This window comes from Tinamus guttatus, unplaced genomic scaffold (genome assembly GCF_059628265.1).
Source record: "Tinamus guttatus ecotype Peru unplaced genomic scaffold, ASM5962826v1 Tinamus_guttatus_pri_ptg000563l, whole genome shotgun sequence".
Lineage (NCBI taxonomy): Eukaryota > Metazoa > Chordata > Aves > Tinamiformes > Tinamidae > Tinamus > Tinamus guttatus.
The window spans coordinates 888,651-910,342 of NW_028289097.1; the positions used below are offsets into that span (position 1 = coordinate 888,651).

Below are 21,692 nucleotides of genomic sequence, written 5' to 3' on the forward strand. Positions count from 1 at the left end.
TTCCAGCCCGATGGAGCTGCCTTCCAGATGCCTTGTCCTCATGGAGGCACAGGCTGATCCTGAGTCCAGGGGAGCCCTGTCTCCAGTGAAAAGAGTTCATGATGCCTCAAGGACCTCTGGATGCCGTTGAGGGCCCTGATAACATTTGGTATCCTTCAAGAGGAACATCTGGAAAGGAATCATCTAGTATGTTATTTCACTGCCAAAGCTTAGTCCAGGAGGGAGGAGAAGAGCAGCCTCCTCAGTCCTTGCTGGTGGAGAGCGGAGAGTGAGAATTCCCCTCCTCTTGGGCTTGCTGTAGTCATCTCTGTTGGTTGACCAGCAATGGTCTGCAGAGGTCAGGCTGATTCCTGGGGCAGAAACACATGGGACTGTGTGGCTAGTGGTGGTACCGTGAGAATGGACCAGCAGGCTTACGCTTAGTTGCCTCAAAACCGACAGAGGACTAAGCTGTCTGAAGAAGTTCAACCTGGCACTGATAAAGGAAAAAAAGAACTGCTAAGTAGAGAGATGTAGGATTTTTTGCTGTTGTTGTTAATTATGGAATTTAGTGTTTGGTAGATGGGAAGCCGTAAGTGTGCTCTGTTGCAGATGTGATGAAAGGCACTTCAGTGAGCACTTGCCAGAGAGTTCATACTCTGAATTTATTGCCCATAATAGCAGAGGGGAAGATGCCAGGGTCTTCCCTCAGCACCTCTGCAGATCCATAGGCACTCACTGCTTCTTGGGAGCCTCTACAGCTCGTGCTGTGTTTGTGCTCCCCTCTTCCTTTCAGGTTTCCTGCTGGCCCCATCTTCCCGAACGATCACCCCTCAGGTACTTGAACATATTGATCAAATCTCCCCTCAGCCTTCTCTTCTCCAGGCTAAACTGGCCCAGCTCGCTTAGTCTTTCCTCATACAATAGATGCTCCAGTCCCTTAATCTTTGTCACTCTACGCTGGACCCTCTCTAGAAGCTCATTGCCCTTCTTGTACTGGGGAGCCCAGAACTGCACACAACACTCCAGGTGCGGTTGTACCAGTGCTGATGAGATCCTGGGCTACAAGGGAGTAATGATCGGGACTTGCATGGGCATTATTTATTGTGGGGGCTCTGAAATAGGCAGCGAGAGGCACACATTTCGGCTGGGCTCTGGCACAATGAAAGCTAGCAGGACTACTGGGCACTGGCCAGGCTGTGAGGCAGGGGTGGGAAGTCTCACATTGACTAGGAGTTGCCTATACACTCCGAAGGATATTTGCCCAGTCTTGCTGAGAAGTTTTCCACAGCTTTGTTGAGCAATGACATTGTTCTGGGGAGGAAAGGTGCAACATTGCCTGAGCCTGCATCAATCCTGTTCCTGTCCCCAGGCATCGCAGGCTATTCCTGCCTTAGATACTCTCACATATTCTTCCTCCTCTTCGCTCGGACCCGAAAATGGTGGGCACAAGCCCTGGAAAGCTCCTAGCAGTCTGTGAACAGATGGCCCAGTGCCCATGGAGAGCTCAGAAGCACCATTTGTTGTCTGTCAAGGGCTCCTCTGTGTAGCTTAAGACCTGCTAACGTGGCCTGAGCGCTCCTGGCAGCAATGCAGGGGATTTCAGACAGTGCTGCAATGTTAGTCTGACATGTAGGGATGCTCATCTTGTGAATATCACAGGGTTTTTTTGAGGGTGTCTTACAATGTGGGATTTCCTTATGGAGTTGTGATTTATGCTGGGGATATATAACTCCACTTCTAAGCATTTTATTTCTGCAAATCAAACTAAATATGAATTTTTCCCATTCAACTGCAAATAAGCAGCCCCGAGGAAACAGAACAAGACACTCAGTATTTTTAAAGGACAAACCATGAGAGTTGATTTTGAACATATGCAGGATGTCAGAAATCTGGATCAGAATCCAAATATTGTAACAAGACTTATTTTTCATAGCCTCCATTGGGGGTGCATGGGAGAGCTTTGGATTCTGTTACTAGATTTGAGGTGTTCATCACCTCTTTAGTTTTCATTCCTCTGGTTTCTTATTGACCTCAAATTTTTCTTTCATTGTGCTTGAGATAAGACTACAGGGGGCATGTGCAGAGAAGGGGAGCAGAGGTGGGCTGTGACTGTGGAGTCTATTTTGTACAAGGGAACCCGTTATAAGGTCCCTAATCTGCAGTGCAGCAGCCACTGTTCTGCTTATGAATCTGTAAACTGGATGTAGCTGAGCTGCAAATCAGGGGACACAAACAGGTAGATCTGGCCTGTGGGGTCATTACACTCAGGGTCTCATTCTTCATGTATGTTGGCTTTAATGAGAGGCCTGGTCCTCCTGTCCTCATTAAGGGAATATAGATAGCACCTGAGGCACAGCAGCTCTGTTTTGGCTGGGAGAAGCAGGCAATGAGGTGCTGAAAGAACCACCAAGGTGCTCTCACACGCAAGAGAACAGAAGGCAGCCACTGGTCAGCAATGGGGCTCATTTATTATCTCACAAGAATGAACAACTTGTACAGCTGAAGTAATGTCAGCAGAACCAAAGCTTTGCTCAGGGCCTGAGCTCTGACCACAGGGCTCCCTGCCACGTTGGGTGGCAGTGGGAGCGATTTGAATTGAGTAGATGGGTTTGGGAGATCCCTGAGCTGCAAGGAGCGAACTGGGGGCTCTTTCCAGTGGCTTATGTCCTCCTGACGCCATCGTCTCACACGGCTGGCCTCTATTCCCTCCTTCTGCATTAGCTGCCCTCAGAATATGGGAGGGCAAACACAGCCCCTAAGCTGGCTGTCTTGCATGGGGAATGGGTACCCAAGAACTGAAAGCCTCTTCTAGGAGAGGACTTTGGGGACAGTGAGTGATCCAGATCTTGTTTCCATTACACTTGACCAGGTGGTACAGGCAGAAAAGCTCCCAGGTGTCTTCCAGGGTGCAAAAGCTACCCCATGAAGGGAACAAACAAGACGGGAGAGAGTTCTGTGTTCCCTTGGGGGCCATGGCCAGGAGTCACTGTGTTATCTCAGCAAGGCATTTTTCTGCCTTAGGGTTTAGAGATCCTTGTTAGACGCTGTGGGCCAGACACAAAGAGGTGCTGAGCATCCCCAGCCTCTGACACCAGCTCAGAGCGTGGGTCTTGTCTAACCCATGTGGCTGCTGGCGGATGAGCCAGAGCCTCCCAAAACGGAGGCATTCCAGACCTCTCGCGCACACACAAATACACAGCTTTTTAATCCCCTTCCTTTGCTTTTCCCATCGATGGCGTGGGTCGGACATAAGCCCATTTCCTGGGGTCAGTGAGGCCTGAAGAAGACCCCAAGGGGCAGGGCCTGCAGCACTGGCAGGCCGTTTCCGCACATTTCTGCCAGAGCATGATGTTTTTTTCTTGCTAAGGCGTACTTGGCTTTGCTGCAGGCTTCTGCTTTCTGCTCAGGGCTCTTCTCAGCTTGGATGCTATGGGATGAGTAGGAGGAGAGTCTCCCTGACACATTTCCTGAGCTGCTGGGGCTCCCTCCCACGCCGTCACTAGCAGGGGACGCTCTCACACAGGAGGTTTCTCTCCTGCCGTGGCCAGCCCTGAGCATCTGGAGCTCAGTCAGAGCCCGTCCAGGAGAGGCAGCTGGCAGTGTGGCACCTGATGCCAAGGCTTACGTGATGGGGGTGAGGATGGATGGGTTTTATCCGTGCTTTCCGTGCAGCAGCCCGCTGTCACCTTGCTGGCCACCGTGTGGTGGGGCTGGCCGTCAGTGCGTGGCGTGGGGCTGTCCTGCACGGCTGCTCAGAGGAGGGTTATAAGTGAGATGTGTAGGGTGGTGAGGGCGGGGTGGAGAAGAAGGCTATCCGGAGGCTGCTGCTGGCTGTGTCTCGGCCTTCCGAAGCGAGCAGAACCTCACTGTCATTGAGGCAGGGACAGTGCTCGGAGTAGCCCCTCTCCTTGCCCCTGGTGCCCACTCTTTGCTGGCAGGGGACGAGTGTCATGGAGGGAAAGCTGTAGCTGTCAAGGACGGGGTGCACTACCAGGGAGTCAGGAGTCTCGAATATGTGGTCGATATCAGAGAAGCTCACGAGAGCCTGGGTGGAGTCATAGGAGCTTTTCTCCATGTCATCAACCCTACAGGACTGGGTGTAGCTTCCCTTGTCCTGGCCCTTCTGCCGCAGCAGGCGGAGATCATCTCTGAAGTGGGGGTTGAACAACAGGTAGAGCAGGGGGTTCAGGCAGGCGGGCAGGGGCAGGACCACAAGCAGGATGGACTTGATGACCTCTGGGGTGATGAGGAAGAGGTTGAGCATGGAGGAGAAGGTGAGGAAGGCCACTGGGCAGTAGAGGAGGCAGTTGGTGAAGATCAGCCAGGCCACATGCTTGACCATGGCGCAGTCCCAGACAGCGCTGAACTCGCCTTTCAGCAGGTTGCAGTAGAGCCGGATGTAGGTGCCCGTGATAGTCAGGAAGCAGAGCATGTTTGTCATCACTAAGGCCACAGTGAAGCCCAGGGTGGCAGGTTTCCCATCCGGGATGGGATATGGGAGGCAGAGAGGGGATGCTCCATATTCCCCAACGGAGAAGAGAGGCAGAGCTGCAGCAGCAGAGGACAGCAACAGGCAGCAAAGGGCAGCGGCCTTGACCTTGCCCAAGGCGGGTGACTTGCCGTAGCCCCGCACACAGGACACCGAAATGCTGCACTGCACGGCAGCCAGCGTCAGCAGGAAGATGGCAGCCTCCGAGGCCAGCACGGAGAGGAACCCCGTCACCCTGCAGCCTGCGCCGCTCTCCCACCTGGCACCATAGCTAGCAAACTGCCCGTAGGTCAGGGAATCCACCAGAGCCAGCATGCTGCAGTAGACACCGGTCAGCATGTTGGCTCCAGCTATGGAGCCGATGACAAACTTAACCGGGGACAGGTAACTGGGAGAGGCAAAGACAGCCACAATGACCAGCCCGTTGCAGAGCACTGAGACCAGAACGATGGCCCAGACGCCCAGGCGGATGATCCAGCTCTCAAACAAGTGATCACAAGGCTTGAAGGGACCTGAAAGAAAACAAGGCCTGAAGTTATTCCCAGCATATCTTGCTCTGCTCTCCAGATGCTGCTTGGAGCCGTGGCCTGGTCCCAGACGTCTCCCAGCACATCAGCCTCATGCTTACTGAATTCCAGGGGCTGGAAAGAAGCAAACAACATCGTCTGCCCTCTCCTGCAGCAGGATCCGCATGCAACTTCTAGTGTCACCTCTTGGCTCTGTCCTAGGCCTCCCGTGTCCCTGCACTGGGGTGTGCTCCAGCATGCAGGTTAGGGCCTGCTGCCAAAACCTGTCTGCAACAGGCACGAGGTGTGGGAAGAGGGCATGTGAGGGGAGAAAAGCCAAATTTATAAGGGCTTTGTAAATGTAAGGTCAGGTCTCTGTGTGGAGAAGGACGCAGCAGTGGTGCGGTGTGGAGAAGGGCGCTGCGTAGAGAAGGGTGCTGTGTCCACTCCTCATAGGAGGGCAGCTACACCAGAGCGGGAGAGCTGAGACGTCCTCCTCACTGGCCAGAGCCCACCCATTCAGGGTGGCCCATGGAGCCAGCTGTGTTCAGGGGTTGGATTTTCCTTGGTGCTTACCAGGGCTGGGTGTGCACTGTATAGTGGGGTGCAGCTTTGATTCCTCAAGATCCAGCTGGAGGTCATCTGCATCTAAGTCATCTGTGGAGAAAACAACAGAAATGGTGCTCAGAGGAGAACGAGTGGGGCCATCAGGGTTAGCAGGGCCATCAGCTTTCCCCACTGCCTGTTTCCTTTGATAAAGACCCTTCCAGTCGGTTCCCCATCCACAAGTTCAAAGTAGCTGCTGTGTCCAATTTGTCCCCTGCAGTCAGTGCTGTGGAAGGAGAAGTCATGGAGCTGTCTTGTAAAAGCCGATGGGTTGCCATATGGCAATTCTGTGCTTTTAGAAGGTTCCTCCCAATATTTGAATTATAAGAACTCCAGATCCTAGAGTTATATGAATGCAGATCCCTCTTCCCAGCTTGTTTCTTTTTGCAAAAAGAAAAACTCTGGCCTATGTGGTTACAGAAAACAAAGCCTTTAAATGCATCCTCTGGGAAGGATTTGTCCAATGTTAGTTCATCAACAAGGACTTTGGAGTTTTGTTCTGAGAGAGCTCTTAACCTCTGCTTCAGCACAAAATCCTCCTCATCAGCCACCGCTACCACCAAATGACTCAGAAGCAAAAAGACACCCCCTACCCCAAGCACTTGGTGGTTTATTTTATATCTGATGATTTCTGGGGAATGTGATGCCTTGCTTTTAACCTTGGAGGTTCCCAATCCTGGTTTTGCTCAGAGACAAAACCAGCAGGTTCTGGATCCTTGTGATCTATGCAGCTGTGAACCAGACTGTACCACGCTCACAGCCCAGCCTGGTGGACTGGCTTCTCTGTCACTCTGGCCAAGCTTGGCCTCTCTGAAGGGGGAGACAGAGACTCCTTGGCCGGGGGACAAGGTGCTGCAAGATAACGTGGTCAGGACCTCAGCTGTGCTTTCAATGGGCCAAATGGTGAAGGTCATCACCAAAGTGAATGGCATCTTCTTAGTCTAATCCAAGACATGCTTTTCTACTTCAGTCACTGTTGCCCTTCTCAACCCTGCTGATTCACAGCATTTGGGAACGGCACAGAGAGGACGAGAGCTGCTGCCCCATCCCCAACCATGACCAACACTGGCCTTGTGCTCCCAGTGAGGAACTCTGGAGCTGTTTTCTGCAGACAAAAAGGAGGAGAGAGGCTATATTTTCTGCTTGCTACATCTTGATAGCCAGAAAGCTTAGACTGGATCTCTGCTTGTGGAATGAAGCCTCCCTTGGATGATGAGGATGGATGCTGGCACCGTGGTGCACAGCAGTCTGTGACAGCTCCAGCCTCTCGGCCAAGAAAGGCAAGTGGTGTCAAGGTGCTGAGGATGTGGCCAGCTCGAGCAGGATTTGCCTGCTTGATAGAATGAGAAATGGTCCCTCTCACAAGGCCTGCTTTCTGCCTGTGCTTGAAAATAAAGCTTGGGATGATCTGATTAAGGAATGATGACAAATAATGTGCTATCTTTAGTGCCTCCTGACAAGTATTGTGGCTTTCTCGGCTTCAGTGGACTTTGGAAAAAAAAAAAAAGCCATTTTGAAAAACTGTTTAAGAGTTGAAATATTGCTTCTGCTCTGGAGTCTGGCAAGAAAACACTCACAGCGGTATGGAAAAATATTTCCTTTCTGTGTTTTATAGTCTCATAAATCTCCAGTGTCTTTTCCATCCAGAGTGCAGGGGCTGTGATGTGCCGTCGCAGCACTCCAATCAGTGCAGAGATGGCCACTCTCTGTACAAATCCAACCCCTGCTAAAGTTGAAATGCAGTCTGTTCCCATTGCTTTTCTTTTCAATAGCTCAGAATGCACAAAGACTGTTCTTAGGTGGAAGTTTAGCATTTGCATGAAATGAAGGCATTGAGCTTTTTTTCTTGCCAGACTACCACCCTTGGCCAGCACGGCAGGATTCAAAGCAGAAAATGTTCTTCCCTCTGCTGGAAATCGGTACTTCCCTCAGCCAGGGAATTGCAGAGGAATGAAAGCGCCTATTCTGCTCTCGTAAGGCAGACTGCCTTGTTTGTGAGTTTTGAATATGTTTTTGAATATTAAGGCACCTCCACTTTCTGAGGCCTTTTAAAAAAAATGCTTAACCTTTTCAGTGACAAATGGTCCCCATGAATGTGAAAGTGGGAGGAAGAGGAGGACAACTGCTGTCAGCCTCCCTGGTGCTTAAACTTCATCCCTTAAACCTCAATCTATCTGCTAATGGGTTGGGTGCTGCTATTTTACCTCAGTTCACGATTTTAGATATAAGATGTTGCAGGGAAAGGATAAATCCTTGGTCTACAGCCAGATAGAAATATTGCTTTCAGAGAATCATTGTTATTTTTGTGGCCAAACTATATGACAATGAAAAGATTTCCTAACAAATGTCATTACCAAGGAAGGCAGGGGAATCTGAGTATCATTTCAAGCAGGGGGCATCTGAGTCCTCAGAGTTTGATTTGTCTGTGGACATAAATCCAGCTAGTTTACTCTTCTCAGCTCCCACATGTGGTGTATCTGCTTCATCTCTGGTTACAGAAAAAGCCAAGATATAGTAGTATCAACCTAATTTGTAAGTACTATATGATGAGAGCAGGATTTGATTTTGCTTCTAAGGAACCTGGTGTCTCCCTTTTTTCGGTACTGTTGATACTACAGCAGGACTTGAAGGTCTCCAGAAGTGTTCCTGGGGAGTAGATCTTCAGGTACTTCTGTGAATGATGGCACTTTGCAAGAGACTGCTGTCCACCAGGTAGAAGGATAGACTTTCCTCCATACATGCCAGTGTGTGATGTACAAACATTCCCCTGGATCTAACACAAAAGCCTCGTACCATGTGTTGTTACACACAGTTTTCCCAGATCTCTGTCAAGTCTGTGTCCTCTGCAAAATAACCTTGTGAGGGATGAGGGAGCTCATGTTAGTATTCAGGATTTGTAATTTACCAAAGTCTGACATTATGTTTTAAGGAAGTGGTGAATTGGAGAAAACAGCTCTTAACCTACATTGAGAATTGCTCAGCTAATTTTGCTATACCACAGAGATGTTCATGAAAAGATGGAAAGGAGGACAATGAACGACCTATTTTCCCCCCATACCACCTCGATTTCAGCACTTAGAGAAGGATGCTGGCAGAGAAACTTAGGAAGGGCAGATAGAAGGGTCATCCCAACTTAAACTACATTGGGAAAAAGGTGCCTGGACATCTGCTTTCCGTGGGCTCTGGCAGGCCTCTTGAGTGACAGGGGTAGGAGAAGTGTACCTCTGAGGACTCTCTAGGGCTCCCTGAATGGCTGTAGCAGTTAATTAGTCAGTTTTACAAGCTAATAGAGATGCTGGGCTGGGCAAGACATGCATTTCTGTTCGTACAGGGCTCCATGGTGCTGCCAGGAGCATTATGTAAGACCTCGAGGACATCGTCATCTGGAAACTTGCCCCATCCCTCCCTCAAGTTCTCCCACAGCACTGCCCTTATGAGCCTGGCCACACACTGCAGGGAAAATGTCCTGAGTTATTTGCTCTTTACGAGGCCACTTCATCTCTTCCAGGGAAGGAATGCCTGGGAGCTTTCCTTCCTCTGTAATGAGGAACTGCTACAAGATTCATATAATAGAGCTGAATACCACCAGGGACCATCAGAAAGGAGGCTTTGGGAACAGAAATAAAGCAGCAATTAATTAACTAAAACAACAATATTACAAAACCCTCATTGTCAAGAAGAGACCATGCATATAGGCCATGCAATAGGCCATTTTGTTGAATGGGGACTCATGTGCTAAGGCTGTGCTTAGCAGGGATGTTCTTGTGCATTCAACATTTGCACCTTCGTAGTTCGCCCAGGGCTTTAGCCTCTGAAACTGTGGCCTTATGAGAGTAGCTAAAAATCTCTTCCAGGCAATTGTTCCACATTTTTTTCTACATGATACTGGTCCTAATGTCTCATAAACATACAAATAATCTGAGGAACTGAGACATGCCTGGAGAACTGGGAGCCTTGTGGTAGGTACTGGTGTTCAGATGGGACCAGGATGGAGTAACCTTTCAGATAACAAGTGGCTTCAGTGGCAGTGAACTGTCCCCAGCAAGAGCAGGTCTGTAAGCACTGCTGCCGACCCTCTCAGCAAACTATGTCTTTCTACAGTTTCATTGAGGACACTGTAATTTACTGGTCAAACTCCCTGAGTATATGCACTAAGATTATTACTGTATGGGCTGCACTAATGATGGAAAAAATAACCCATCTGAGAAGAAATTCCAGCAGCAATGACCTTAACATATGGCTCCTCTGTACTGTCTGCCCAGTGTAACCAGCAAGTCCAGCACACTGCCTGGAGTCACGTCATGCTCATATTTGCTGGGGTCTGACATTTTACACCACAAAAGCTTATTCTTCGGCTGTGAAGTATCAGAGTGGGGTAGATGGCAGGGACAAGGTATCAAACTGCATCCGTTTTCCTGCCTCCCATCCCTGCTATAGCACAGAGTTCCCCATGTAAACCCAACTGCTCTGGGTCAATATCTTTCTCTGTCTTGTCTTGCCTGCTTAGGAAACAAGAGGAGACTCTGATTCTGGCCTGTTTCTGGCAGGGCTTAAGGTGCTCCCAGGAGAAGGTGACTAAAATGTGGCTGTCCTGGTCCTGGAGGGCACAGCATCCTCTCTATTTCCCACAGGAGTGCACTGAGATGTAGATCTGCTTGAAGGATGCCCCAGGCCTTGCAAGTGCATGTGAACTCTGTATTTACACAAACATATAAACAATGTGAGTTTATATGCCCAAGCTGCATCCTAAAATGCCATTTCTGCTCTCTAGCAGTTACAGAAGAAACAAAAGAGCTCATACTTTTCTTTGCTTTTTTCTTCTGAGATTCTCTTCAAAGGGGATCAGACCAGCTTTTGACAGGGAGCTGCCACCGAGATGCAAGACTGTGGATACAACAGATTTCGAGAGCATCTATGCAGAAGTTATTTGGAGCACTGAAAAAAACGAGTTTTGAACAGAACTGCCCGCTCAGTCTTAACTGTGGGGCCTCTTGTGCCCTGCTTAGCCCAGCCCCTGTGCTGAACCTATGTTTTTTTGAATTCTTTGGTCTCTTTTCATTCGGGTTGATCTTAGAGACCATCCTCAGCAGAGTGATAGCTACCGAGACTGGCATCCTACCACAGACTTTGTACTGCCTAGTAACCAAGGCCAGAAACTGGTTCATGTAACCTCGGCCACCTCATCCAGGTGGCTCATGTGGCCTCCTTCGCTCTGTAGTCAGCATGGTCCAATTAGTGCCTGTGTCCATGCTGCGACTGCCAAATGTTTTTGTGAGACAGAGTTAGAAGCACCGGATAAGCTCTTCCTTGTTTCCTCCAATGCAGTGACACTGGCTGAAGCCCATTCACAGATACTTGCCACCAGAAATGAAGAATCATCACTCTGCCTTCTCTCGGAGGCAGGTGTAACTCCATGGCTTGCAATGGAAACACTCCTGCAAATGCTGGATCACATCCAAGTTTGCAGTGTGGTCCAGCCCACAGGTTGGTCACCATTCAGCCACATTTACTTACAGTGGTTATCAGTGTGACCTGGAAACAATTCCATGGTCCTCTTATGGGGATCCTCCTCCTCAGGGCTCATGTCTTCTGCTTCCCATTGGTTCGATACCTTGAAGAAGCTGCTGCAGCTTCCGTAGGCACAGCACTGATAAGCGTAAGGTACTTCAAGGATTCTGCAAAGGGGCAAAGCAGAACATTTAGGCACATTGGTTCCATGACTCGATTCTCCATTGCTTTGCAGTTTGTGTCTGATTTTCACATGTGGTAAAAGCTTATGGATCAACAGGTGGTTACACTGGAGCAGGTGGTTACACTTCTCTCTGGTATAAGGGAATCAGGGCAGGATAGAGTGAGGATCCAGTCATCCCACTGTGCCTCTGCAGTGTCCCATTCTTGGTGCTTAAAAGACTGTCTGCCTGCCAATGGGATATCATCAAACACCAGGTTTGGAAACTGCGCTCAAATTCCTAGACAATTTCCTAAAACCTTTCTGCAGATTTCCTAAGACTGAATTAGCCTAGCTTTCCCATGCTTGCCACATGCATGTGGAATCATCGGGTGTTGCCTTGGGTCCATCTTTTTGCTGGGCACCCTTTCATTTCTTCTTTAAGATGAAGAATTTCCCAAGAGCTTGAGCAAGTGCAATAGGTCAGAGACGCACAGACAAGCTCTGATTCCATGACTGGGGCTCCCTCTACCATCCCTGGCAGGGAATTTTCAGCTATCTCAAATGCAGCAAGTCATTTGAATATGTCTGCTTTCAATTGTTGGTTGTTAATTATAGTGTGTGTTACATGGTTAATTAAACAGCAGCTGAACAGCATCTAAAACAATGGCTATCAGTTATAAGTTTTATTTTCTTCAAAGACAGAAAATGCCTGCTTCTTTGCTGGAAGTCTGACAGATTGCTGATGAAGTCAAATGAATCTTAAGTTTTTCAGACAGTTAAGGTCTTCTGACAAGATCAGTAAATATAGTGAAACTCTACAGTCTAAAAATATGCTTTTATTTTAAGTTCCCAGACATTTTTTGGCTGAGCCCCGGGAGGCTATGGGAACTCTGTATACAAACTCGCTTCCTGTTATAAACTCCAAATTAAATCCTATCATTGAAAGGTGGTAAGGAGGTACAGATCTTCATGGCATGGCTAAAAACTGTTCTCAGATGGTTTCTTCAGGCATGTTAAGTTTCAAGAACTACAAGTTTCAAAAAGCTACTTAGTGGCAGTACCTCCAAACCTTGGGAAAGCATTGACTGGCCTGGTTGGATGAACCAGCCCTGCAGTCTGCTTCGCTGGCACAAATCCAAACCAGCTCCACAGATGCCGGTGGAATTGCTGTGGACAGGAAAGCCCCTGCAATTGCTGAATTTGCTCTGCTCTGCACAAAGAACTGCCGTCTTGGGTGTGGAAAACCCTCCAGAAGTTTGTGAGATTCCCAGTCATTTGGGAAACTGTCATGCAGCAGATCCAGGCTATGATGAGTCAGAAAAATCAAAAGACAGAGCCCCGCAGGCACCACTGCCCAGGCAGACTGAGGCGAGAGCTCAACACGTCTTCTCGTTAGACCTGTCACTTGGTACAGTGACCTGTAACTCCAGCTGTGAGGGCCTAAATTTGAGAAACCCTGGCCTTGGGAACTCTCAACTTGTGCTGGATGAGAGGGAACATCAGCTTCAACATCCTCGCTGGCAACATATCCCCAAGGCAATTATTCAGGAGATCCAAGCTGGACATGGTCTTGTTGGAGGGCAATTCCAATCATCTGGAGCACTGTACGTGTGTCCCTCAGCGTGAGGGACCGTGGAGTGCTGCAGACCCACTGCTAATGAAGCTACAGGAGAGCCAGAGCCTGCAGTGCAGCACTGAACTCCAAGCGTTTTGTAGCCTCCTTTTGCTCAGTTTGACCCCTTCAGGCTCCTCATTAATCCATAGCAGAAGAGGCACGGCCACACAGAGTTTACTGAAAGCAAGCTGGATGTCATTAGCTAGGACTGGCTTCTGAGAATGTTTTCCATTGAGCGGAGCCCTTAGCTGGGCCTTCTTCATGCGTTCCACTCGTGTGTGTGTGTCTGGGGGTAGGGCCAACGGGCCCGGGAGTGCATCATCACTTTCCCATGGAGGACTTTACAAGATGGATGAAGCACATTGGGAGCAGACGAGGCTTGCTCAACCTACATGCCTGGGAGGATGGAGGAAAGCATGAGGCAAACAAGCAAAACAGGATGCTGATTGATATCAACAAACACAAGTTATCCTGAGAGCCAGAAGTAAAGGAGGGAACAGTGCCCAAGGCAATATTAGTACCTCATTTTGGGGAAGCTCTCCTTAGAGAAGGGTTCAGAGAGAGACGGGTTGCCTTGGAGCTTCAGATGGGTCAGTCCGCCCAAGCCATTCAGAGGCAGCGTGACCAGCTGGTTATCAGTCAAGTCCCTGGTGAATGGAAGGCAAAGAGGGTCAGTCTGATGAGGGTTTCGATGCTGGTGATATCAAAGCCAAGCAGAGGCTCAGGGTGTCATGTGTCTGCCTTGGTTGCGCCCTGAAATGAGATGCTGAAATGGGCTTGGGTGTTGCATGGGGGCTGGGTTCCTCAAGAGCTGATACTGCAAACCCTGGAGGAAATGGGGAGGCTAGCAGGGGTTAATGCTGCTGCTGAAAGTGCTGTGTGATATCCACCTCCTTGTGCACCTACCTAATCTCATGCATTCTGCGCCCCGCCCCCCCCCGCCACTTCTTCCTATGGTAAATCAGGTGTAACTGTAGCTCATGGCTCATAAAATACTGACAAGTCGTAGCCAGGGGACTGATGACTGGAAACCCCTCCAGAACCAATGGAGATGATCTGTGATGACTATTTTTGAAATGGACCATGAGGCTGAAGTGTAATAAAGGCATCAGGCAGGTATGAGGACATCAGAAAGTGGATGTAATGTGTTAAGTGTCCAGGGTGTGAATATCTCCAAGATGGCCATTTTTGCACTCTCATCCTCCCTCTAATATTGACAGGCCACCTTGGAATTTGGTTTGCTTATGTAAAGAGCTGAGACAAGAACCTCTGGTAAGACTGAGTGCCTCAGCACTGAAATCTAAACACCAAGTGCCCTGGTAGCTCAGGAAGTCAATGGGAAGTTCTCAAATATCTGCTTTCCATGGCCCTCTGTGAAAGAAATATCACTGCAACTTACAGCTTGGTGAGTGAGTGCAGAGTCACGAAGGCTTCAGGATGAATAAACTGGATGTAATTCCAACTCAGGTCTCTGCAAGGCAAGGATATGCCAGTAAGAGGAGCAGAACAATAAAGCTGCTGACGCTGGTCTAGGTCAGAAATTAGATGCTAACAAATGTGGGATCTGCAGCTCCTTGGTCTGCCCTACGTTCTGTCTTATTCTGTCTTATACATCTTCCAGACGCACCCTGGGCTGGTGCATCCTGTGTACTGCTAGACTCTGCTTCACTGACCTCCTTACAGCCTCCATCAACACCAGTCCTGTCCAGGGGCTCTCCGTGCAACAGGTTGATTAGGGAGGAGGTTTCCGCCCCAGAAGGTTTCTGTCCCTGTGTTTTTACAAGGAGAGGTAGAACAAAGTTGGGACCAGCCAACCTAGTGATGAAAGCAAAGCCTCCCACAGAAATAGAGGGAAGAGGGCCAGGATTCTCCATGTCACCTTGATTGGGAGATAATGGTTCCCCTTCCCACCCTGAGAAAGGGTCAGTCTGCCAAGTTGGCTATACTTACATGGAACGCAGGGCCATGAGCTGTCCAAAGGTGTCTGCTCTGATTTCCTGGATCTTATTGTGCTGGAGACCACTGAAAAGACAGAAGCTGACTTTAGAAAAGAGCTGAAGTCGCATTCGTGCTTTGCAGGGAACTCCATCCCAGTGTAGCAAAAGTAAACAGTGACACAGGGTATGCAGAGATGGGAAAAGGGGTGTTGGAGCAAAGCACGGAAAGGTAATTCAAGGCTGTTTAGCTGCAAGGGACCACCTGTGTATTGCAGGTAATAACCTGCACATCGATAGTTACAGTACAGCGACTGGCACGTGGAGCTGCTTGCATGCCAGGCATGCCATGCACCACCAAACGTGTTTCCAACTCATTTCCCAGAAAAACTGTGGGTAGCTGGTGGAGGTGGGGCTAGCAAGATGGTAAGTATGGGCTTAAGGGACCAAACTTCCATTTTGTAAGAAAAAGTTAATTTAAGACATGGTCTGTTAGAAGTTTGAAACGTAATGTAAGAAGTCTGAAAGAGGAGTTTACTGCACGTTTGCCTTCATGCCAATCGAGAATTTAGTGTATTACGAAATACTGTAAAAAGTAATATAGGCACCATGAGTGAAACCACAAGTTAGAAATTCTGAAAGTTTGTCTTTTTTGGGTGTTTTTTGGTATTTTTAAACATTTTCATAGGAATACTTTAGATGAAATTATCACAGGATTCCCCCCATGCCCCAGACCAATGTTAAAGACCAGAGCTTTTTGTCTGGAGGGAAGTTTTGCTGAAAATTTTCTGCCATATCTGCCCTCAGAGTTCCCAAAGAGGCAGCCTGGGCTATGAGGCTCTCCGTTTCCTATGAAACTGTCCTAATTCTCACTTTTGCTGAGGCTGCATGAAATGCTTTGCCTCTTCAGGCTGTGACGCTGCAGAGCGCAGGGACAACCTCTCTAAGGGGCCTTGGACTTTTTACTCCTACAGATCATTCTAAGCTCAAGACGCAGCGATGCTGTAGGTGAGGTCTGTGTTTGGGAGCAATGCCCCTCAGGCAGCCCCTTTGCCCAGACCAAGATGCGAGTGAGGAGATCTCTTTACTCACAGCTCCTCCAGCCGCTGACACCGGTGGAAACTGGGCAGCTCTTCAATTTGATTGTGCGACAGTTCTCTGTAAGGGGAGGACCAAAACAGAAACATTAGGAGACCAAAAATGAGTGCTCCAGAGCCCTCTGAAAATTATTGGAGAAGGGAATGACCTGCCCTCCGTTTTGCACAGCTGCAGAGAGCTGCAGCCCCAGGCAAGGGGGTCTCCTCCTGCCCCTTGCTCTGAACGTCTCCCACGCCTGCTGTGGGTCAGACTCCTGCCTCGGCACCCCAGCAGTGGGTCCAGGATTTTGGGGATGAAAACACAGAGTGGCATGCATCAAAGGATTGCAAGCCAAAGTCAAGGAGATGCAGGGGGAGCCTGGGGACCCCAAGTGCTGACTTGTCTGTCTTCCAGCCACTGGGAAAGTTCTCCGCGAAAAGCCTAATGTGGACAATGGGAGACCAGAAATGTAGTGTAAATAATATAATCTCTGTTTGGATGTGTGTAAGTTCTTATGATATCCTGATGTACTACGAAGGGCTGCAGAGTGGGAGAAAACAAGGAGGGCAACTGATATCTCTGTGAGGAGGCCCAAGACCAATGGATTTCAAAGGCAAGGCTAATGCATTTCAGAAGGCAAGAGAGATGTAAACATGCACAAACATTGGCCCATATGCCCTGTTTTCAAACTCTGAAAGCAATGCAATTAATGTCAGTGTAATTAACTAGAAAGAAGGAACAAGGTAGAGTGTCCCCATAAAAATCTTCCACAAGGAAACGGGAAGGGATGAAGTCCAGGCTCTGCTGTGAAGGTTTACGTTCTGATAACTTGCAAATATAAATAGAGCTTAAAGCATCCTACAGCTTTGGCCATTCCAAAGACTACATTTTGGTGGCAAGATGTCCACTGAACTGGTCCAGATGTCTAAAACTGAGAGATCTTCCCTACAGGGACAGCTGGAGCCCAAGTTCTGTGATCTGCTAAGTTGCTAATTATGTTCTTTTATTTTTATGTTATTCTCTTGTTTCCAACTTCTGTGATCAAAAATTCACTCCTGTTGCTTTCCTGGAACAAACTTGTTTTTATTTTCGGCTTGCTTGTATAAAGACTAACTGACGAGAGGCAAACTGCCTGCTTGCCCCAAGGCAGCAAACTTGTGTAAATCTGGTTCATGACAGAGGATGTCTTCAACTGAAGACAAAATTGTAGATCTCAGAGGAGTGTGCTTCCTGAAAAGATGCAGGAATGATCTGGGCCATTGATTTCATCATGTGCCATGCTAAAGAAGAAGTACATGCCACACTCAGCATCATTCATTGCCTTGCAAAGCAAATATGGCCAAAAAGATTTGGTGTTTTGTGCCAAAATCCAGTTCTACCACTGCTGCACCTTTTGAGGAGCCATAGGACCTTGCAGCTCCTTGTCAGATCAGAGCTGCACCCTCCTGGACTGTGCAACACCATCCTACCTCCAAAAGATGGTGCTTCCTGGAGCTCCAGCTGCGGGAAGTCAGCCTTGGAGCAGAGGCTGGCGTGGGTTGTGGTTTGCACCTGCCTCTGGTGCAGCCTGCGTCTAGGAACTGTGAAATGCTGCCGTTCTGACCCACTGCCATTTGCCATCACTCTGCCTTCCTTGCCTGGGACACACGGTTCCCAGTGATGCAAAAAGGATGCAAATGTAGATTTGTCCAATTACTTACAGTGACACAGACTGTCACACTGGGCTGCGCTGGGATGAGACAGGTAAGCTCAGGAATATACAGGGATCATGGCACTGCCCAAGAAGGATGTTTTCTGCATAGGAAATGTAGCAGCTGCAAGAGCCTTGGCTCTGTGGGATGGTCTTTCATAGCTAGTTCCCTCACTGAGCTGGGCAACAAGTAAGCCCAATTTCTGATGCCCTGTTCCCAAAGAGCAAGTAGGACAGAGAAACACATGTTACTCACAGGACTCGGAGACTAGGTAGCTGCTGGCACATCCCTCTGGGAAGTAAATGGATACCTGCCCGGGTCAAGGTCCTAGAGGAGAAGAGAGAAGAAGGCTTTACTGAGAGCCAGCACACAGACTCTGCTGCCCCCAAGTCCAACTACCAGTTCCAGCTGGTGACAAGAGAGACAACATAAGCGAGATAGTGAAATACCTGCAGAGAAATCAAAGCTTGACTTGGAAATGGAGGCTGGATGACAGTGGACATTGCTGATGGGCTTGGCAAAGGGAGAATGTTCTTCTAACAAATCCTGGGACACTGGTGAGTATTGAATTCATTGGTGTCCCTGGCCATATCTAGCATGGGTAGCAGTGCCTCTGTGTCATGCTCTGCTGTCTCAATTCCTCATTGTCTGGACTGGTGGTTTCCCTGGAGCTACGGTTGCCTCAGAAATGCTGTACAGGGAGGTAGGGAGGATGGTGTGGCAGGGCCAGGGCACAGACCTGGGCTGGGAAGCTCAGAAGTGCTTCCAGGCCCTGCAGTCTGGCCACAGCTGTGACCCTAGTGCCATGGAGCGGACATCCATGCATGGCCAGAGACAACGCGTCCTCCAGGGCTGCCTGCTTTCCTGGGCTGCAAACCCAGCAGATGCTTCTGTCCCTGCACTGCCTCTCAGCAGATCATGCTGAAACGCTGCGCCCAGAGCCTTATTCCTTCACAAATGCAGAAGGAAAGACAAACAATAAGAAAGGATGGGAACACACTCTACTGAAAGAGTAACTCACAGAGAAGAGAGCTGCTTTCATGAAACACAGGAGTGAAACAGAGAGCTGAATGACCAGGAAGAGGCAGAGCTGAGGAGAACTGCACAGCACTGCAAAAATTGTCCTTGCTGAAACAGCCTGAGGAAGGAACAGCCTTGAAGAAGGAACAGCCTCGAAGAAGAACAGCTCAGATAGCAGGGTAAAAGGGAGAGATTTGCCACTCACAAAACTTCCAGGCTGGTAGTTCCTTTAAGATCTGGGAATTCTCTGATGTCTGTTGCACCGTTGAGCGACCTGCAGAGAAATGCGGGTAACATAAATTGAATGGAGGAACTGGAAGCGAGTGCAGCTGCCCAAGGTCCCAGCCCATGTGCTCCCAAATGGCAGGTTTGCTTCGGCACAGGGAGGCCCGTGTCCAACTCCGAGTGTGCCAGTGCTCACTGGCTGGCGGAGAACGCATCTCCCACACTGCACCGATGCGGTGAACCAGAGCTGGGCCTTTCCATCCAGGAGGACTTGGCAGGCTCAGGCCCTCCCGCCCCCCAGCAGCTGACATTCTTGGCGTGCTCTCTACACAAATTAAATTAAAGAATAGAAACAATTGCCATGGGGAATGCAAGCAGGGCATCCCACCCAAGCCTCCCAGGGATTGTATTTTGGAGCTAAAGAATGCATGTGTATTTGGAGGATTTATTTTATTTGCCTGGCTGCATGTCCCTGAAGAAAGAGGATGTGTGAGGGCTGTGGAGAGAGAGGTTTTGAGGTTACTGCTGACTCAATACCTAGCACTGTGCTCCAACAGTTTAGCTGAAAATCCAGCCAGGTTAGGCCTGTGTGAAGCAGCTGTTCTGGTTCAGATCCTGCCTACCACCTGGTAGTGACCCCCAAGTAGGATTAGGGCCATATATGTATAGGAAGCCCTTGTCAGCTCTATCTGCCCAGTAAGATTATTTGCGCGTGGTGGTGGTGCTATGAGGCACAAGTGTTCCTGTATTTCTCCTTCCCTTGGAGGAAGGCAGGTATCTTCAATTCCTTTGTCTTGTTGGGCAACAGTGGTTTCTGTGGGGAACACTATGCAATGGTGCAGCTTCAGCAGTATATAGCATATATAGTGACACTTGTGAGTATGGTTTTTGCTGAGCCTGATGCAGACATGGAGACCATGGAAGACTCTTCAGGTGCTTGATAGCTGGGAGGATAGGAAGAAGAAATTTCCCCCTCTGAAATCTCCTTCTCAAAGTTATTTTCTCTCAGCAGAAAACAGCTGCAGAGTGTGACCCTTCATTCACTGTTTGATCAGAAGGGCTAATCAGAAGGGGCTGATAAGAAGAGCAATGTCAGGAGGTTCTGCTGGCACAAGAGCTCTGGGAAGCGGGAAGGGAGAAGCTAAGGTCTCCAGCTCCCAAGGCTTGGAGCTTGGTTGCGTTACCTCTGAAGATCTGTTTGGTGAACTTACAGAGTGTGTAGCTTTGGCAAGTACTGGAAAGCAGACTGTCCAACAAACTGGATGGGATTGTCATAGAAATGGCTGCAAAGGAAGTGAGTATCTGGTCAGAGTCTGCTGTGCATGCCAGAGAAGATGCCATTATAAATCTTGGAAAATCTAGGAATAATCTAGGTAGGAGGTGCTGCCTACCCAGTGAAAAAAACCCTACTTTTCCAGATAACCCGAGACTCTTCCACCAGCAATATTTTGGCTGAACTTTGGTACAAATGTTATCTGAAATCCTGCTACTTTGGGATAGTCCTTTAGGGGCGTGATCAACCAGGCGGCTAGAAAGATGCAAGTCCTTTTTTATTCTTGCTAAAGGCTCTGACCCTGCTAGGACATACCCTACGCTTGACACTTGGCCTAATCTTGCACATCTAAAGTATCTTCCTTACTTTTCACAGTCAGTGGAAAGAAATAAGCTCTCTTAGTATGAACCAACTTTAGAAGTTGTATCACCTCCTAGAAGTATCACTTTCACCAACTATGAAGGACTGTAGATGGGCAGATCCAATGGAGACATCAGCACTGTGGAAGTGTCCCACCCCTGCATGACTCCAAGGATGGGAATGAGATTGGATTGCTAAGACTGGAGCAATGACCATTTTTACTAGTATCACCACTGATTTTCAGGTGTTGATATTTCTATAATGTAAGTACCAGACTAGACAAGCAGAGCTCTTGTCACCTGTCACGATTGGCACAGGGAAGAACTGTCTATACTCTCTGCTGGACTCTATGTCAGAATGAAAATGCATTGGCAGGTCTGCTTATCCCTCTGCAGAACTTCGTGTTCATGGCTTTGGGGTAGAAATGCACTGCTCTGGGGTTATAGTGTCTCCAGTCTCCCAGTTCCCAGCACGTATCATCCCTGCTGTAACCAACCAGCGGCATTTCTAAAGACTAGAAAAGGCATATGCAAACTTCAAATGGGGCTTACAAAACACTGATATGTACCTCAAGGTTTCTATGCAGGCTACCCATTTATCCTTCTTTGTTACCAGCCTGATACAACAACAGAATTCAGCTGAGGGGAAAGGAGAATTAATGTCAGAAAGGCTAAAGCATACTTGAGAGGGAGCTGGTTTCAACCTACATTAGCCTGTATACCATGAATATCAAATTGTGATCATGGCAACAACTGTCAGGAATCCCAACCAAAGCCATCAGGAAAAGCCCCTTTCTGCAGGATATAATGATTTAGGAAACACTGTTTAATTTGCTTACATTGTTTGGAGGAGGGGATTCCCAACAAATGCATTCTCTGGAATAGCTTTGATGTTGTTGTTATGAAAACCGCTGTTGGGAGAAACAAATATTTTTGTATTAATAGATTAGAAAGGCTTGGAAACACCTTCTTTCCTCACCGCTTTTAAAGGCAAAGAGCCAAAACACAGAAGTGGTAAAAAGGAAGGAGTATGTCCTGTTCTAGCTGCAGCATCAGCCCAGCAAAGGAACGAAGTCTCTCCTCATTTGGCAGGGCACAGTTCTCATTTTGCTGTACTCCACTCAACTCACCGGGATCAAATGGACTCAAGATTTAACGTTTACAGGTCAGGGAACTGAAGCAAACAAAACACACTTATTTTATACTACCCAGGAATTACATTTTTTGTGGACAGTCCCTTTATT

General features: G+C 48.5%; 1 protein-coding gene across 1 annotated transcript in view; it reads right to left on the reverse strand.

Annotated features, from left to right (window-relative positions):
• Positions 1–3,745: 3,745 nt before the first annotated feature.
• The window catches only part of LGR6 (leucine rich repeat containing G protein-coupled receptor 6), a 117,938-nt gene continuing 99,991 nt past the window's right edge, over positions 3,746–21,692 (reverse strand). Inside the window, exons 8-18 of the mRNA XM_088534520.1 lie at positions 21,288–21,359; positions 20,028–20,099; positions 18,797–18,865; positions 17,827–17,898; positions 15,896–15,961; positions 14,820–14,891; positions 14,269–14,340; positions 13,391–13,516; positions 11,098–11,258; positions 5,554–5,634; positions 3,746–4,983 (exon numbers count right to left, since the gene is read on the reverse strand). Of these exons, the coding sequence (XP_088390646.1) occupies positions 3,746–4,983; positions 5,554–5,634; positions 11,098–11,258; positions 13,391–13,516; positions 14,269–14,340; positions 14,820–14,891; positions 15,896–15,961; positions 17,827–17,898; positions 18,797–18,865; positions 20,028–20,099; positions 21,288–21,359 (2,101 nt within the window). The remainder of the gene's footprint in view (positions 4,984–5,553; positions 5,635–11,097; positions 11,259–13,390; positions 13,517–14,268; positions 14,341–14,819; positions 14,892–15,895; positions 15,962–17,826; positions 17,899–18,796; positions 18,866–20,027; positions 20,100–21,287; positions 21,360–21,692) is intronic.